This window comes from Homalodisca vitripennis, unplaced genomic scaffold (genome assembly GCF_021130785.1).
Source record: "Homalodisca vitripennis isolate AUS2020 unplaced genomic scaffold, UT_GWSS_2.1 ScUCBcl_3363;HRSCAF=8856, whole genome shotgun sequence".
NCBI lineage: Eukaryota > Metazoa > Arthropoda > Insecta > Hemiptera > Cicadellidae > Homalodisca > Homalodisca vitripennis.
Window position 1 is genome coordinate 32,730 of NW_025779480.1, and position 20,542 is coordinate 53,271.

Sequence of the window (20,542 nt, forward strand, 5' to 3'; positions counted from 1 at the left end):
TTTCCTCAATGCAAAGAGAGGGATGGAAACCCTGTTTGACACTGTCCAGTAGAGGGTGAAACCGTGTCAGCCTCCTTCCCAGGTTGTAAAGGATGAGGCAGAGACTTTTTTTGAAGTGAAAACTTCTTTAGGCGCGTTGAGCGTTTTGGTAGAGGGTTTAAAATCCTCGGTTTCGCGTCACCGACATGCTAATGATACTAAACCTGCATGAAAAAGTCAGTCTCGCTGTGTTTTTTTAACCGTAGACTTGGCCGCGGATTACTAACCTGCATGAAAAATTCAGTCTTGCTGTGTTTAAAACTGTCCCGGCGGAGTATGAAAAACAGACTGCGAAAATCAGTGACCTTTACGGCTTCCTCTCGCGATTTAAAAGTGAAGCCAATGTCGTACAATTCTGTAAGATGCGTCAAATTAAAGCTCTTAATATTGGCAATCTATTGGATACATTTTTAAATATTAAAAAAATTTCGAAATAATTTTGATTATTGTTTACATTTTACATAGCGTTTACAATGACAAGAAAAAAAATAGTAAGCGAGGATTTTTTTTATTTTTTGGTCAGACAAAATTTGTCAGCGAGAAAGTTGTGTGAAAATAGATGAATATTTTTTTGTAATTTATCATTTTTTTATTGGAAGTTTAGTTTTAGCCTGTAGTAGCGTATGAAGTGATGAGTGAACGTTTCTGCCGGAACTGTAGTTGGCGCATTGGCTCACTGATACCGTATTAACTCAATAAAATTAGTTTATTGTGCAATAAAAATACCTTTACAAAAGAACCAAGTTAATTTAACTAATTTATTAGTTTTAAAAATATTGTGGGTTTAATTGTTATTGCAATTATATACTTTATCCGTAGCAATAACTGTATTATTTACAACGGTGTTCAACTCACTGTTGTTCACTCGGTGTTTACTCACTTGTATTCTATGTTTAACTAACTATATATTAATATTGAGCAATTACAACAAGTATAATGATTGCATTGAACTTGTTTTCATTAAAATAATATTCTTTAATACTTACAGTACTTTTTTTATTAAGATATTGTTAAGATTTTTTTCAACCACTTTGTATTTATATTTTGTTTCATGATTTGTTTAACCCATCATATGTAACTAATAAATAAAACATAAAAAATTTCATATAATTTTTGCATATAGTTTTAATTACTCTCAACTTAATAGTTTCCGTTTTCACTTCTATCGGCAGTCCCACGACTGCTACTGTTTTTTTTTTTTTTTTTTTTACAGCGATAACAATTTCTATAATTTGGCATTACATGAATACTTATATATTATTTTAGTGTTTGCAATTTTTTATTGCATAAAGAAATAATGGTAAGGTTTTATGTTTGAGCTACAAATAGGGGGATGTTGGCCGAATTCTGGGATTATTAACAATTTGTGATTGGTTGAAATCAGATATTAGGTTTGTTGTATCCATCATATTTGGACTAATGGATTCAGTTCATGAAGTGATTTGAATGACAAGAATGTTTTTGTTAGCCAAACTAAAACGTTCTACATCCCTATCTACTACGCCTATAGTGGAGTTAAGTCTCACTGTCTGTATGTTCTAATATTGTACAAAGCAATTTTGACCAATGGGAGTATTAAATTATCACTTCTATACCTTTGTAATGTTTGGTATTCTACAATCTCTAAGTCCCTATCTACTAATTTTGATTTAGAGAGCGTTTTATGAGTTAACAGTTAAAGATACAGAAAACATCAACAGGATGTTTTTGTAGTTTGTTTAATTTCCTAAGAGCTACAGAGAATAACATTTAAGCAATAACCAGTTGTTCAGTTATTGGGCTCGACTCTGTGCTTGTATAATCTATAGAACTTCTCCATACATTTTTAAAATTGTAGGCTACCTTTGGATTTATCCTACTTCCCTTCATTGTAGAGAACCATCCCTTCATGTGGGGAAACTACATTGGAAAAACAATGATTCTTTTATGTAACAAAAATATAATAATATTTATTATACAAAGAATAAAAAATTCATACATATTTACAGAACAAATATAATACAATCCATATTACAAAACATATTAAAATCATTATATACAATAAAGTTATAGTACATTTGAACCAATGTTTATAAATAACCTATTTATTTTAAAGTTTATTTCCCACAGAATTACTGCAAACCTTCACTACAAATTATAAAAACATATGTATTGTTAATGTATTTTCTTCACAATTATTATTTTGTAAGCTATTAATTAACAAGTAAACCTATAGAATAGAAGAAGTTAATAAAATTAACAATAAAAATTTCAACACAATTTAAGCAAACTTAGATTATAACTAAATGTTTAGATAATAGAATTTTTATATTTTTAGTACATTCCAGAGAACATAGATATGTTACATTTCAAGTAGGATAGTGAGAAATGTTGGGTACTTACTGTACATTACAGCACAATAATTGAGTACTTACATTTAGAATTATTTTCAACTAAAAATACATTAATTAAAATACATTTTTTTTGTGTCTTAGAGTTGCATTGCATGCATGTTCTGTTAATATTTTGTACTCATATACTTGTAGATATAGTAACACACTGCTGATATTGACTAATAATGTTAAAATAGAAGAGAGTTAGACCCTAAGCCAACTAGAATCAATCATAGAAATGTCCTGTGTTATTTAATGTTGTAAGAAAATACTACGTGATACCATAGCTAATTCTTTGTTTGAAGTTTGATTTTAAGATGGAAGAATTGTGAAGGAAATGAGGTTTTTTAACATTTGCCATCGTCTAGTGATAGAAGAAATCAGTATTAACATGACATTTCAAGATCTGCAATCAGATCACTTATGTGGTTAATTAACCTAACACAGTAACTACAATCTAGGTTATTTGTAGTATATGCACTCGCCTCTTCTGCAATCTGAGAAGGAGATCAAACTGCAGATCTTGAAACGTGTTTGTACTGATTTCTTATATCACTGAACAATGGCAAGTACCCCCGAAATATCCTGTTTTCTCCATAGCTAAAAATGTAATATTTTTAAATGAATTGAGACTTATTTTAAAACTGCTAAATAGTGTGACGTCCAGAACTCACTGACATAAATGACAGTTGGATATAAACGAGAGTTTTATTTCCACAACTAGTTCTCCGGGGGGAGTGAGCAGATGATATTGGTAGGTGTGGAGAGGAGAATAATATAGTCCCATCACTTACGTATTATGTTGTCACCAGTAGTAGACATACACATGATTGCACAAGTAACTGTCGGGTTTTTTGGGTGATAGAATTTATCAACTCAAATTGAATTCTTGCTAAACTTACTGCATTTTTTTAGATGAGAATTGGTCAGGATACTTTTTTTAAGGTAGTTCTGTCTATGCTGGTGGAATTTTAATTGAGTGCACTAAACAGGAAAAGGGTCCAAACCCACTTGCAAATATTTGTTGACTCCCCAGGAATCGAACCTATGACCTCTTGATAAGAGCCGCATCCTTGCACAGCGAAGGCTTATTACCAGATTCTATTCAGGGCATTTTAGAAAGTTTTGGTGACACTTCTCAATTCATTTGTTTTAAAAAACTGTGAAAACAATCATTGTAGAAGCCTTAATTCTGGAATACTCACAATCATCAATTGCAAGATAAGTACCAATCCCCTCCTCCTCCCTGCCAGTAAGATTACATTAGTCATTTCACAACAGATTACTTTCCAAGTTTTTTTTTTTACTTATTTCACTCTTTATCCTTATATATGGTTTTACTCCCATTCCTTAATGTTTTTGCTCAACTATAGACTTCAATATAGTCCTCAACATGAGAAGATGAAGTAAGACTCAAGTTATTACTTAAACAAATAACTTTAACATAAAAGACTGTGTTGATTATAGTTGATCGTTGGTTGGTTAAGCTTCAGCTTATCACGATAAAGCTCTGCACCTTTCAACTATCCTGTACAAAAAGAATGCTTAATATTAGCAGTTTGTTTTATTTAACACATGTAGACTGGAGATGGCTGAAACATTTCGAAAATGTATTTGGGTAAGCAATGTTTAGACGTGGTTTTAAACCGGAAAACTTAGATGAGTTGTCGCCTTTGTTTTTAAAACACAAAAATAATTTGGCTAATAATCAGTGTTACAGCTTGCGTAATCTCTGTCGTGGATGTAGTTGTCATACTGAACAATACCGAGATAAGATTGTGTCATCCCCTCCCTTTATCTCTATCCACCCTGTTATACATTTGTATACTTGCTTCACTTGCTACTCTAGTAATAAACAACAGTCTTGGGAACAAAACTCTCGCTTATATTTTAATCCTCCTATCATCCACTGTTAATTTTCGACATGTCTGTACTTGTAGAAAAAATAATACAATTATCAAAATCGACATGTTTGAAATCCAAAATCATATTCATTACAAAACCATGTTCAGAGTGTTCAAGATCATTAATAAAGAAAATGGCACTAAAAATTGCTACTATAGGTGACAAATCCATGATAAATTTAAAATTCAATATAAGAAGAACCTTAACGATGTCCTGGAGTAGAGTTTTTTTTTATAACAAACTATTGTGTTAAAATATTCTGTACAAAAGTTTAAAAATTTTATTATATACACTGTTTTTGACAGTATTATACTAATAGAACTATTTCAATTTAAGAGTCTTCAACATCTTTTGGAAATAAACTTTGAATTATTTATTTGGATGTGTTGAAAAGAGCTATATCTTCATAAACCACTCATAATAAAATTTTTTTGTGAATAGTGTTTTGTTTGGTGTACAATTTTCAAAACAGTTTTGAGTATTCAAATACATTTTAAGTAGTGGCTATTCTCAAGCCCAAGTCGAATAGTATCAATTTCTGAAAGTTTAGTAAAATCTAGTGTAGTAAAAACAGGAACCAAAATATGTTCAGGGCTTGAGTTGTTGAATCCTCTTGAGTATCATGTTCAAAAGCTTCTTAAATTCTAGAAAATTATCAGTCTTCAAATTATTGGTTGTTTGTACAAGTTCAAGTTTACGGATTATTAGCCATTAAAATGAACCATTAACCAATAAAGATCCTAACCTATTAAACCTCTCACTTGTATTTTACACCACAACACAATGGTTTAGTATCACAAAGTTTAACACTTTAACAAATTATCTATACAAAGCAGTATCGCTATGTTGTTGAGTTCATACTGTCCCAATCTTGTTTAGAAGTCTTTGAAAAGCGAGGACTTCGAGAGGTAAGTCTCAGTTCACTCGGAAGGTCGTAACATCTGCAGACACAGCATGACGGGAATTTGAACCAATCAGAGAATATACCTCTGCAGTCATTGCTGGGGTCGTAGGCAAGGAGGCGGTGGAGTCTGTATTGCTGTTCGCAACGACAGCCCTGTCGGCAGAACATCTGCTTGTTTTCGAACCTGTGCATCATATTATTTACACATAAGTGTCATTCTTGTGCCCATCTGTTGATATCAATAAACTATTACAATCTCGCAGAGTAATAAAAACATCGAATTAATACTAATTTTTTAGAAGTACTCTTTAAATACTGCGTACATTGAAATGTAACTAGATATTTTAGCAACTCCAAAACAAAATGAGATACAAAAGGCATAACATGAAAGCAAATATCTTAATTTTTTAAAGTAATTATAAAATGTTTCATTATTTTATTTCCGAATAGACATTCTAGTTATTTTTATATTTAGAACAAAAATTTTAAAAAACTCAATAATCATCACAATGATCTAGATTTGTTTTACTGAATCAGTTATATTTACATTTATATTTGTATTTTTGGTGTAAAATGCTAGATTTTGCTACGGTCAATGTTGTCATATAGCTATATAATTTAAAACATTTTATATGTTTAGTTCAAAAATACTATAATGGATAAATCATATTTGGGCGTATTTAGATATAAATAATAACAAGGTAGGAATTTCATCCTGTATATATAATAAAGACAATATGTATACACATTGATCGGTACATGTTTTATATACATATATATATATATATATATATATATATATATATATAAAACTATGTGTTTATATAAATATAAAATATACACTACAGAGAATCACCCTCTCTATCACAAAAAGCTAACTCTGACTGACTCTAGTCTCTTGTTTAACTTATGTAACTTAAATCTGAATTATCAGCATCTCTTCACTTACAGTGGTGTATTGACTAATGACTGAGTCCGTTATCATCATCATCATCATCGTTAGACGTTTCCGTTCTCACGGGTCGTCGTACACAGCCTCCTCCACTTTAGTCTATCGTTCCATGTCTCCTCTTCATCCACCTGTATTTTCTGTAGTCCCCTTCTCTCTATGTCTTTTCCACACTTGGTCCTCCCATCTTCCTCTCGGTCTTCCTCTTGGTCTTCTTCCTCCTTCCTCCTTCTCCAGTGCTATTCTAGGCATTCTATTATCTCCCATCCTCTTCACATGCCCCATCCACTGTATTCTTCTTCCTTCCATTGTCTCTTGCAGTGAAACTACCTTCAATCTTTCTCTGGTTATTTCGTTCCTTATTCTATCTCTTCTTGTAGTCTTCTCTAATCCCTCTTAAAAATCTCATTTCTGCAGCTTGCAATCTGCTTAAATCATTTTTAGTCCACGTCCACGTCTCTGCTCCATATAATAAAATTGGTTGGAAATAAGATTTATACATCAATACTTTTGATTCTTTCCCAATGTTCCAACTCCACACAATCTTCTTTACCATATTGAAAAACTTTCCACTCTTCCATATTCTGTTTCCTATCTCTTCTCTTATTGTGCCCCTATCTGTTTATGATACTTCCTAAATAACAGAATTCCTTCACCTTTTCAAGTCTTTTTCCTTCAACTAACACGTCTTTGTTAATTTCCATCCCTTCTCTCTACTTTCATTACTTTACATTTTTTGTATGTTCATCTCTAAACCATATTTCTTCGCCACTTTTGCCCATTTGTTTAACTCTCGTTCTAACTCTTCTTCCCTATTTTCCCATATCATTATGTCATCCGCATATGCTATTGTCTTAAGTTCTTCTGCTCCTCTGTTTCCTTGTACTTCTAGAATAATTTCATCCATTATAATATTGAAAAGGAAAGGTGACAATATGCTTCCCTGCCTTACTCCTCTCTCTGTTTTAAAAGTATCTGTATATTTTTCTTCAATTCTTACCCTGTTTTTACATATGCCGTACAGGTTCTTTATTCTTTCTACTATTTCCCTCACGCAATCCTCTCTTTCTCATACTCTCCCATATCCTTTCTCTCAGTACCTTATCATATGCCTTCTGTAGGTCTATAAACGCTACCATTGTATCTTTTCCGTATTCCCACCTCTTTTCTAACACTTGTCTCATCACAAAAATAGCATCCACCGTTGACCTACCTTTTCCTAAAACCACATTGCTCCTCTCTCTTCCTGTTTCTTCCAGTACTGGTTCTAATTTTCTGCAACAGTATTTTTTTCATAAATTTTTTGTGTATGGCACAACAAAGTTATTCCCCTGTAATTCTCGCATTTTTGCTTATTGCCTTTCTTAAAAATCGGCACTATTATTCCCATTTTTCCAGTCTTCTGGTATCTTCTTTTCCTTCCAAATCACTCTCATTCACTCTGTACAACCATTGAATTCCCAATGGGCCCGCCGCCTTTATCATCTCAGCCGTCAGCTCGTCTATTTCCCGCAGATTTCCCCTCTTTCATCTCTTTAACCGCTTTTTCCAATTCGCACATACTAAAATCCTCTTCATCTTCTGTTTCCTCTGTCATATCTCTTCTTTCCTTTTCATTTTCTGTTCCTTCCAGTAGTTCCTTAAAATACTCTTTCCACGTCTTCAAAACTTCTTTCTCCTCCCATTTGATTTCCCCTGAAACATCCACCACCTTAGTCAACATTTCTTTAGGTTTCGTCTTGTTCCTTATCACCCCATAAAAAATCTTCTTATTTCCTTTGAAGTTTGATTTCAACTTTTTCTTCAAAATCCTTCCATGTTCCTCTCCTTTGCCTCCTTCATCATCTTTGCTGATGCCTTGCAAGTCTCTTCCATTTATCCCTCTTTTCGTTTGACCTATCCTTAACCCTCGAGCTGGCAGTTGAAATTTCCTCAAGTGGCAGGCCATTTTGAGGTGTTTTGCAGTAGTATTAGTTTTTATTTTTTTTAAATATAATTTGATTATAAACCTATATTATATATCACTGTTTTCACAAGAAAATTTACTTTTTATTCGTGGAAATAAAAAACCCAAAAAATATAAAAAATTTATCACTTTTTTTTACTAAGTTTGTTTTCAAAAATAAAAAAGGTATGTAAAAGTGGTGGGGGTGCACCTATAAAAGACATATAGTGTGAAAAAAAATATTTCCAAAATACCCAAAATGTTGAAAATTTTTTATAGTTTTAGAAAATGTTATAGTTTACTACACTTTTTTTAATTAAAACAATTATGAAATACTCTAATCTGAAGATAGTACAATACGGCTAAATTCGTTGCTATGGATACGACTGTGTTACAAAAATTCATCAAAACCTTAATTATTACTCGTAAAATTCATAAAATACATTAAAATTAAGCTTATAAAAATAAATAAAGAAGCTTTATATCATGATCATCGCATATGAAAATTATCCTAAAGCTAACTAAAACTATCACAACACTGCACATAGCCTAGAACACAAAATCTCACTAATATATTTTTTCACATATATTTCTTCATAACATGGCAAAATAAACTGATAAAACACAATATACGAGAATTTATACGCATAAATAAACACACTTATTACATAAAAACACTTATTTCATGTAATAAACTTACGTTTTAGATGGACAAGAATAACGCGACCGGGTGGTAACAATACAACAACAATGGCCGACTGTTTACAAACAACTCTCGTTTTCAATATGTCATACTTAAATCATGGCATACAAAACAAAACAAAATACATCGAACAAATCAGCAACTATTTCTGATTCCAGTGGTATATGAAATCATTGCAGTTTAGTTCGTGTATTAATTATAACAGATGTCAAACGGGCACGTGTCAAATCGACTGATTTTCAGGCGGACTGCCACTACAGAAACATTAATATCGACTGATAATCAGGCGACTGCCAGTTGTAGGGTTAAACCATTCTCGCCAAGCTCTATTTTTGTTTTTAACTGCTTCAGCAATTCTTTCATTCCACCAAGGGGTCTCTTTATCCCTTCTTTTACCTGAAGTTCGTCCACATGTTTCTTCTGCAGCTTTGACTATAGCATTCTTGAAATTTGTCCATTCCTCCTCTCCTGTTTTGACCTCCCCCTTGGGTATCGTTCCTCTAATGTTATTTACAAACTCCTCTCTAACTTTCGTATCTTTTAACTTCCATGTCTTGATTCTTGTTAGTCTTTTGCATGTATCCTTTCCAAACCTCATTCTTTGAAAAATCAGCTAAGTTTAGACAAGGATATGAAGAGGTAATGGGATGTTATGGAGTAGGAACAAGGAATTTAGAAGGAGAAAATTTACTGGATTTTTGTTTAAGGAATGATATAGTGATAGGGAACACCTGGAACAAGAAAAGAATCGCCTCATGCAGAAAGGGCTTCAGTCACCAAAATGGCGAAATTGAGTTAGCTATAGGTTATCGTTGCTAATGACTGTACCAACATTTTTACGCATAAAGGGCTTTAGTCCCATTGCTCCAATGTCTTAAAACCAGAGTAAAATTTTAATATTCCATGCAGAAAGGCCTTCAGTCAGTGACTGAAGTCCTTTTTGCCTAGAATATTAAAACATCTGTTTTGATTGCATTGTTGGTCATTAGTTGTATGTCTCGCTCGATTGGTAGACCTGCTTTGTTTTAGTTAGGTTTTCATTTTGAGGTTATGTGTTGCTTAACTGTTATTACACTGATCTGAAAATCACTTAATTATTAAAGTTTATAGATAATAGGTATTCAATATGGTTAGTGAGACGGATTCCGAGAGTGACCAAGAAAATGAAGTAGTAGTTGGGAGGAAACGTGTAAAAAGAGAATCAGAATGGAAAAGAGAAATACTAAGAGAGTGTCAAGGTGCAAGGGATTGGAGTATGAAGATTATAAAGGGAGGATAGTTCCAGCTAAAACAACAGGGCCTCCATGCAAGTAAGAGTCCTTACATTTTAATTTATTAACAATTTTGTTAGCTTGAATTTCTTGCAATGGTCATATTAGTACGTATATTGCACACCCAATCTAACCTAATTTTATAAACTATAAATTTTCCTAAATTTATTAAGGTTTATTTTGTTAATATGTACTGTACTTGTCACCACTAATTTTTAATATTTTTTTTCAGCTGCAAGAGATTTAAATGCTTTGATGGATTGACTGAACTTGACCAAATCAACATATTGCAACGCCTTCTTGACCTTCCATCAAAAAATGATCAGGACCTGTACATCCAGAACTTGATTGAAATTCATGACGTCAAGAAAAGACGTCCAAGGAAAGGAGAAGACGCACGCAATGTTGACAAAATGTATACATACTTTCTCCTGGTTGGTAACCAAAGGACGCAGGTATGTTACAAAGCTTTTTTTGTCTCTGTTTATCAATAAGCGACAAACGAGTTAAAAACGGTTGAGAGCCCTTGCCAAGGAAGGAAAAAAACCCTATTGATAAAAGAGGAAAGTCTCAGAGCGCAAAACACTTTGAGTATTGAAAAACAACAAATCATTAGGGACCATATTGAAAGTTACCCAACTAAACTTAGTCATTATTTCTGGGAAAACTAGAAAATATTTAGATGCTAGACTCTGCACAAACGCCTTATATCGTGCATTGGTCGACAAACATCCAGGAATTTGTAGTTCTGCTTACTTTTATGAGTTTTTCAATGAAAACTACAATTTAAGATTTGGCAGACCGCAAATTGATTGTTGCTGCACGTGTGAAGAGCTCAACACAAAGCTAAAGAGTCCTCACTTGAACGATGTAGCAAAAAAGATCAGCTGCTGCCGAGCTTATCATTCATAAAAGACGAGCAAAAAAGTTTTTTATCAAGATTACAAATGAAGCTAACTCAAAGAACGAGCCACACGTACTTTCCCTTTGTATGGACTTCATGCAAAATCTCAGTATAACCACAAATTCCCGTACAAGAAACGTTTTATTTAAGACAAATCACGGTTAATGTATTCTCTATTCATGATATAAAAAAAGAGTCAGCAAAAGTGTATGTATACCATGAAGGTACAGCCAGCAAGACACCTAATGAAGTGTGCTCTTTCTTATGGGATTATCTCAAATCCATCCCCCAGAATATACAGAGTTACGACTGTTCTCTGATAACTGCAGCGGGCAGAACAAAAATCACGCACTGAGTAGATTTTTGTTGCTTCTTACTGACACCGGCCGTTTCAGCAAGATAACAATGTATTTTCCTGTCAGAGGCCATTCTTTTTTGCCCTGTGACAGGGACTTTGCAACGATAAAGCGTCATGTGAAAAAGTATGACAGAATTTACTCTGTGGGTGAAATCAGAAAACTCATAGAAAACAGCAGCGCAAAACCAGGAATCAATAAGTTTTCTGTCAAAGAAGTTGAGACAAAAGACATCTTTGATTTCAAGCTCTTTTGGAAAACATACTACAAAAAAGCTGCATATCTCAAGAAACAAGATCGAAGCGAGTTCCAAAAGAAAAGAAAATCAGATTTGAAATAAGCAGTTATAAGCAGTTGACCTTTGATAAAAATCAGTTTGGGTATAATATTAGCCAGTAAAACCATTGACAGCATTGTAACTCATTCTTTTAAAATGTGTAAGGACCAGAACCAAAAACCAACATTGCCACCACCTGTGTGTTATCCAGCTGGTAAAGTACCCATAAAAGCTTCAAAAATCAACGACGTCAGGAATCTTCTACCGTACGTTGCCCCATGAACACATAGACTTCTACGAAGATATTATGAATTGGCCTACACTTGACCACATTGCACCTGAAGTCCAAGATGATTGATTACGTTTTCAAACATATTATTTTTATTAGTACTAATTTTCTTTTTTCCACACGGTGTTGTAGTACATTTTTCAATCAATAAATGTATAAAAAAAACTGTTGTTTAATAATACCTTTGGAATTTTGATTACAGATACTCATAATCAAAAGCTTGAAATAGTAAAAAATACATTTTTAATGTAATAAAAAGTAAAAATAATTAAAAGAAATAAAGTTTTATATCATATTTAAAAGGGTCATTTTAATTTTCATGCAAAAAGGGCTTCAGTCTGCTAGTAAAAAAAAAAATTTTTCACTATGAAAATAACAATTTTAGTTTCCCTCACTAGTACTGTTGAAAGGTGTGTATTCATATCAAATATATAAAATAATAAGAGGTTTTTAAAAAAATGTTTATAGAAATAGAAAAGTTTTTATTGAATTACTCAAAAGTAAAACTGGCTGACTGAAGCCCTTTTTGCATGAAGCGATTCCTTTTAAAGGGATAGCCACAAATACACAAGATACAATTGGAATGGTGAACAGCCAAGTTTAATAGATTATTACTGAGTCCGTTATATTCTCTGAAATTCAGTTACGTACATCATCTTCTCTTGTGTTTGTGTATTGAGTGATGACCGAGTAACTACAAAATGATATTCAGTGGTGATTTCTTCAGTATACTGCATTTACAACACTTTGAGTCTTCATATTGGTTAAAGGTTCCAAATTTTACTGTGCCAACACTTTCTCACGTATTTTTATATTTTGACTTGTTATAAATGTTATATACTTACGTACAACGCTCCCAGTGCACATACTGCTCAAATGGATACAAGTTCAGAAGTGCCAGTACCTCTCCTCTTGTGTTGTTTGCCCAAAATGGAGCTACAACTTCTTCCTTAACTGGACAGGCATTTCTGAAAATTAAAATATTGATTCTTTATGATTTCAAGCTGAACAATTTGGTAATAAACTTAATATAGTTTAATAAAACATGCAGTAAATATACTTCAATACTATGTTTTTCAGAATTAGTAGGCGTTTTATTTAGTAAAATCTTATGGTATTACAAAAATTTGTCATTGTTAATTATTACAACAGAAACGTAACTGTTGTTTTAACGTTTCTGTTGTTGTTGTAACACTAAGCATAACAAATTTCTGTAATCCTATTAACTCTTCAAAAGTACCTGCGTATTTTTGTTTTTTGTAACATTTTACTATATACTAGAAAATTATTATTTAGATTTTATTTAAAACTGTTTAAAAGAGATTTCCTCTCAATAATAAAAACTAATTTAATCAAAAACATTTCATGTCCCAAACTTGATATGATTTTTGTAAGGTTTTAGTTCAACATTCCAAAAGTATGTTATGACCTTTTAATTTTTTTGAGTGTTATATAAATAGTTTGTGTATGTATAAAGTATAAATGGGTGATTTTAAATAAATGATTCAGTATAATTAACGCAATATATTAATGGCAAAGAATTAATAATTTTCTATCACATCCATTATTAAGTATGGCTTCAAATTGGCATATTGTTTAATTTTGTACATTAACAGCAATTGTTAGCATATTGTGTAAGATCTAAGAGCAAACATTTTATAAGCAATTTATTTAAGTAAAGAGCTTGTTTTTAATATTATTTTAGATTTAATATGTACCCTGCAGTTTAGACAACCCTCTGGGCCAGGCAATATGTGTGATATCCTATGATTAGAAATGCAAATTTATTAATACACAATATTTTTAATTTTTGCTTCAAGAGGGCTGTCATTTTCTTTTCAGCCTTTCATCAATATGCGTTAATAACCATGTAAAGCTTTTTACAACTCCATCATCAGTAAGTAATTGGTGATTCTTGTAAGACGATATAAAGCTGAATGCCTCTCTACTTTAGAGGTCGATATTTTTTCCCCTCTAAACATGAATACTTCTATAAATTATAAAATAAACAAAATAGGTGATTATGACTCACACTCCTCGAAGCTTGTACATTTGCGTCTCCTCAGTGGTGGCGTGATCCTTCTCGAAAAGCTCTGGCTGGTGGACAGGTTGAGACTTCTCTTGGACCTCGCTGACGGTGGTAGACTCGTACTCTGCCGTCGTGTCCAGATTGATGTCTGTTGTGAACAGTTCACTGGACGAGAGAGTGTACGGGTCCTCGGTGGCGTTGGTGTTGGTTTCCCCCACTAGCGCTCTCTGTGGCAGGCTCTTGAGTCGATGGCCTGGTGCTCGGTTCTGCAGTAGTTGTGGTGGTGGACGTAGAGCTCGGCACGGACTCCGGTCTAGGCTTGTAGTTTTTCAGGATCGAATCGTGGAACGACCATCCACTATCACTTTGATACTCAACGTCGTTTGGATTCTATTTCTGATCTAAGCACGGATATATGCCTCTCATCGCCGTACATGCGTCGCATCAGTCCGTGGTTTTCATACACAAATCTTCGTACTGCTCTCCTACATTGGACAGATTATCAAAATAAAAAATAATAATTGTTAAGTAATTATTACTGTATTTTGTATTGAGTACTAAAAAACAATTCAAATGACAAACTATTGATTTTAAAACACTTGCCTTGATGTAAATTTAATTTTTTTGTGTCATCAAAATTACACTGCAATCAAATTAAAATCATTTAAATATTAATTTTAAATTAAATTAATTATATATTTTATTAAATGAATTGAGTTAAATGTATTTAAAAGTAATATTTAATTTATGACAAACCTCAGTTATCATTCTGAAAAATATGGTAATACAGTTTTTATTCTTAAAATATAAACTTTAAATTTAGTAATGTACTCTGTAAGATGTAAGGGGTGTGTCTCACCATGGGTATGCTGTCCCGGGAATGGTAACACCAGGTTTGGGTACGGAAGTCACACGGAATCTCACTTCTACTCTTGGAAGATCGGAACGGCTTGGAACATGTTGTATATCCAGCATCGTACCCTCTACTTGGCACTCCACTCAAGCCAAAAACTAACTTAAAACATATAAAATAAATGTTCTATTATTAATACATATTTTTTAAATTACATCAATAAACTAAAAAAAAATATATATATAATATTTTTACTATACAGACAAGTTCTGATTTCTCCTTTTTTTGTTTAAACAAGGACTTAATTTTAGCACACTATTTGTAGATCAAATATAAATTTACTTTATTACCCACATCCCCCTATGCTAGTGCTACCATTTTAAGAAGATTAATACATTTTGATGCACATCGAAACAGTTACTTTGTTGAGATGGTAATTTTATGTAGTCTAAATAATAAATTTGCAACAGAATACAGGAAAACAATATTGAATGTCGCTGTTGTGGCTTTGTTTAGTTTCCAAGCTATTTTACTTGAAAAAAGATATTGTTAATTTCTTCTTTCATAATAATTCCTCTTTTTAATAAGACGTTCCATCAAAGATCTTACTTTTAACAGGCACACTTGTAAATGATTAGTTTATATAAGATCAGTAGTTCACTGATAACATATTTCAAAAGAATTAATTAAGTTCAAGTAAAGCCTGTGGTAATTTTTACTTGTCTGATCCTAGGCTAACATTAATTTAGATATTAATTCAAATTTAATGTCCTTTCTTAATAGATCAGGCCAACAAAATTTAACAAACTCAAAATGCATCCATCTTTTTTTAAGATTGTGATCGGAATGAAGACTATGCCAAATAAGGGAACAAAGTCATGCATCAATTCTAGTTGTGGAAATAAATTTTTTTACATACAAGGATACATAATTTTGGATTCAAAATAATTGCATGTTGGTAGAATAATAACCAAATTCGGATAATTTTATTTAGGTATTTAAAAGTAAATTTGTATTTGTTCGGGTGATCAAACCATACATTAGATTTTTTTTTCATAACAAATTTGTTTGCGGTTGTCAAAATTGAATTTCTCTTTTCTCTGCTGTTTTAATCAATGATTAATCAATAGTTATTGCTTACTATAATGCATGTTTTTTTCATTCATTTGTCTAATTGTAATAACTGCTGATGTTTGAATGAAGGATTTTTGGAACAGCTAAAAAAATGTATTATTATACTATTAGCTGTTATGGCTTGTATAACATTGAATGGCTAATTGTTTTTAGAATTTAGGATCTTTCTCTATTTAAATATTTAACTCTGGTTCACTTGATGTATTTGTTCTAATTTTACTTTTTAACAATTTTTTTTTCTTTTTTTAACATTTCCAAAAGATGTAGTTTGAATTAACATTACAGTGAAAATGTTTTACTACTACAAGTAACATGTTTGTGTCATCTCAGTAGTAAGAGTTCTGACTTGCAAAACTAAATTTGGTAGCAGAAAACTCAATCAAGAATTGACAAACAGCTCAAGTTTAGTGATATTACACATGATACTGCAAGATTTTCTTGCTGGCAGGACTGTAGTTACAAGCTGTTGTTGGAGCTCTGCTTAAAATTTTAAATTAAATTTGTCAAATTTTTATTTTTAAAGAAGCCAAAACTGTCAATTCTTTGCCATTAAAATTTAAATAATGTAAATATTAGATTCATTGTCATATAAAACAGATGTTCTTTCCTGTACAACTGTCTAAGTCCATTGCTATTTCTATCAACAAATTTGAAACTATCAAAAAACAAATATTTCAATATTTGGAATCTTCTTATATAATTTCACTCATTTAATGAGGTTTTGAGTTCTGTTTCCCTTGAGGATTTAACCTTGTTTTCAATATAATCAGCCAAAACAGTTTTATTAATGTAATATTTTTTACTTTTCAAAAAATGAAGTGAAATTAAAAATTCTTTATTTGTACAGGAAAAGTTAGAGCCAGATGGACCTTTCGTACACTTAACTTGTGATAAACAAATCTAAAAAATGCAATATTACCTTGTAAATTAAAAATACAAATTTTAAAAAAGGTATCAAATTAATGAAATGAACCGCTTTTTTGTAAACCAGATTCAGATTAAAAAATCCTTTATTTATAAAAAAAATGCACAGAATGTACAATGAATAGAGTCACGTCAAGAACATTATAGTAAATAAAAAATGATCTAACATCAACTTATAAAATATTAACTAACTAAGTCTTAAAAACATATTAAATCAAAATGTATAATTGTTTCAATAGTTGTTCATTTATTGTTGTCTATTTGACACAAAAACCATGCTTTTAAAGTTTTTGTATGTAATGGCATGAAATAAATTCGTTCAAAAAAAGTCTAAGAGTAAAATATTTTAGTTTTTCAGGTGCATAAAATTAAATCCATGTTTGAAACTTTTATCAAATATAAGGTACAGTTTCCCATTTAAAGTTGCCTATATCTCGTAAATTGTTGAGATCACAATAGCACATGTAAAAAGCACTTTATGTTTGATCTAATATTAAACAATAAATAAAAAATATGTTAATGATATTTTATCTAAAACAAAAGAAGACAAAGATAGTCAAAACATATTCACAGGCTATCTATAACGGGCTAAAATAAATGTATATTATAAAAAAGTATTAACATTTTTTTATAAAGTTAAGAAGTGATTAAAATTGTTTAATCATTAGCAGTGTTATGTGCAACCATTGTTCGGTTCCTGTAAATTTTATAGAGGAGCTTATTTTTTTTTAAAATATTTATAAAGGAATAATCAATATGATTTAACCCTCTTACATCACAGGTAATGATTGCACTTACTTGAGGAGAATTACAATCTAAACATTAACTTTTATTTTGGACATTTCTTATAAAGTCCATGATGTTACATACCAATTTTTTAAAATTTGAATTGTTGATAATTATGCATAAATAAAACATGAGTTGAGGAGAAGAAACCGAACTAAATCATAAAAAATCAGATCATCAATTTTTTAATTTATAGTCCTGGCTGAAAGACTGTCTATTTATAATACAAGATTTAATCACAATTTTAAAAAATTGAATGGTTATACCAACGCAGCACAAAAAATAGTTCACACCATTTTTTCCTTATATAGTCCGGCTCATAAAAGATTGGATCACAATTTTTAAAACATTGAATACCATACCAGCATTGTCTTCTGAGAGGAAGCAAAGAACCCAGGATTCATGAAATTCTTTGCAAAATATATTTTGTTATACTAAGTTACAATATTAGTCAGTTTTAAGGCGAATATGCTGAGCAAATACGAGTGATTTTTCATGCCCACTTTCATATCAGTTTAAACATGCATTTTACTGTAGTATAATTTAACATCCAATTTAAACTATTACGTAGTTTATCAAATAATTGAAAGGATTGTTTCAAAACATCAAGAGTAACAGAATGTACTGATACAGAAGAGCGGTCTGTGTCAATGCCAGGTGAAGGATGCAGTGCGCCATCCTCCAGACTGGAAGGTAACTGTAAACAGATGAGGAGAGCCGTCTGCCGTGGCAGTGGCAGAGGCTGTGGGTGTCGGTCTTTGACCCCCGGGACGTTGGAGAAAAGCGCCAGTGAGAGTAGCGTCGGCGACGGTCGCTCGCCCAAGTGACAGTTTTTATAAGTAACACTTTCAACTGCCATCCAGTCCAGCGCCTCCGTTATACCCACATTACCATTACACAATGCCTCTTTATTCGACACTCACACTACGGTGCCGCTTCTGAGAAACTTCGAGCCTAAGCCATTAGAAAATCCGCGCGTCCACTTTCTCACAGCTATGTTATGAAAGCTTCAGAAAGTTAGAATTTTGATTCAATCAAAACTATCTAATGAACAAATAATATCAGTTTTAAACCTGGGAACTCATTTTCGTAAAATAAAGTTCTTAGAGTATAATATTGCAACTAAACGCATCCGATCTAAAATATGTTCATTTTGTACAATACCGACGTCTATTCGTACTAGAGTCTATGAAAAATCAACATAAAATTATGTACTGCCGCATTGGCAATTTAATATTTTCAAAAATAGCATTCTAACTAACAAAATAAAACACATCGCCAAGTGCCACGAGTACTTCTGAATATAATTAATAAATTGTTTTATTACGTTTAAAAACTAGGTTGTTGGAATGTTCTATATACTCAAAACCAGACACGTCATTGGTTTCATTTTATATATTTGTTATTATTTTGTGAGTGCGTGAAAACGCTTAGATGGATTGGTTATAAAACATAAATTTTAGGTTATAACTATGATTATATAAAGGGCAAGACAATAAATTAATTAAGAAACAACACGACTCTATTGCGAATATGTGGATAAAATATCTGATTTAATTGCCTAGGATTATAGTTTACTTATATATCAGTTAACGTGAAAAATTACAAGTTATTTCCTTTCATTTCCATAAATTTTATCCTAAATTGTGTATTTTATAAAAACTATAAATATACGAATTGTTTAAAAATATTTTATTAAAGTACGTAAAGTTATTGAGAGGCCGCCCAACCTTAAAATAGGCTATATTTAAGATTAAATTCTTGATTAAGGTTGAATGCTATGTAGGTAGGGTTACAATATTTCTAGATTATAATAAAAATAAAGACTTACCAACGAGAAGGTTAGGGGTAGGGCGCGCATTGTAGGCTACATGCTCCAGCTCCCTCGCCTCGCGCACAGTATCGGAGCCGGACTGGTCTGGGGCCAGGCGGGCAGCTCGCGCACAACTGGGTCACCACATGACGCCCGTACCGTTACTCTAGCCGTGTCATCACTTTCTCCTATTTGCCCACTGCCCAGTTTTCCAATAATACGACCCACATTTTACCCGCCGCGCCGTCCCTTTCGCGACGTTTGGCCGGTTCAAAATTCACCCCAACTTTTCGTCATCACTGTCGTTTGTCCACAGATTGGTCTAATGGAATAGGGGCTAGAAATGGGTCATTGGTCTTTCTAAGATACCGATAGGCTGAGCGCTTCGATCTCTTACAAATAACTGGTGTGAAAAATTTACATTTATGTATTTAAAGGAAGAAGGAATGACATTTTATAATTTTTTATAAATAGATATCTAATACATTTACATAGAGTGGCAAGGCCTAGTTAACTGTCGAGTGTTAAAAGTATTAGCTTTATATTAAAGTGCGTTATGTCCTTTAAAGAGTAAAGCAGTTAGAAGTTCTTTGTTTTAGGATGTCAAACATTTTACAAAAACCTAGTTATATGTTACAAAAAGCATATACAGAGGTTTTTGTTACATATAATGATGGAAAATATCCGAAATCCTATCACCCTTTCAAATTAAGTTTTTAAAATTTTAGCAACTATATAAAACAACGAATTTTACTTAGTGTATTTTACATACACTGAGTATTATTAATTTTTGTTATTTTCATATCCTTTCCAATTAGGTTTACAATACAGTACACACATTTTTTATTACATTTATGTTATTAAAAATTGTTCTTTTGCAAGAAATGAGTAATAATTTATTTAAAGAAGCGAGCCGGGTTTTTATTATCAGGTTAGTCAAAACACACCCGAAAGGTATAAAACAGGAGTGTTGCGAAACCTGAATGAACTTCGCTCCACTAGACTTAATTATATTTTTAAATACACTATGTAGTCAGAAATAAATTTTAGGGGGAATATATTATAATGTTTATCAATAAACGTGTTTAC

At 32.0% G+C, this 20,542-nt stretch overlaps 1 protein-coding gene across 1 annotated transcript; it reads right to left on the reverse strand.

The window, feature by feature from the left end:
* Positions 1-4,759: 4,759 nt before the first annotated feature.
* LOC124372493 (protein spaetzle 4-like) lies at positions 4,760-19,622 on the reverse strand. Its single transcript, XM_046830893.1, is given in 8 exon segments — positions 4,760-5,404; positions 12,760-12,882; positions 13,947-14,130; positions 14,162-14,327; positions 14,329-14,428; positions 14,803-14,828; positions 14,830-14,958; positions 19,472-19,622. Coding segments are annotated over 8 exon segments (1,005 nt in total). The 5' UTR covers positions 19,502-19,622; the 3' UTR covers positions 4,760-5,157.
* Between the last annotated feature and the right edge of the window lie 920 nt (positions 19,623-20,542).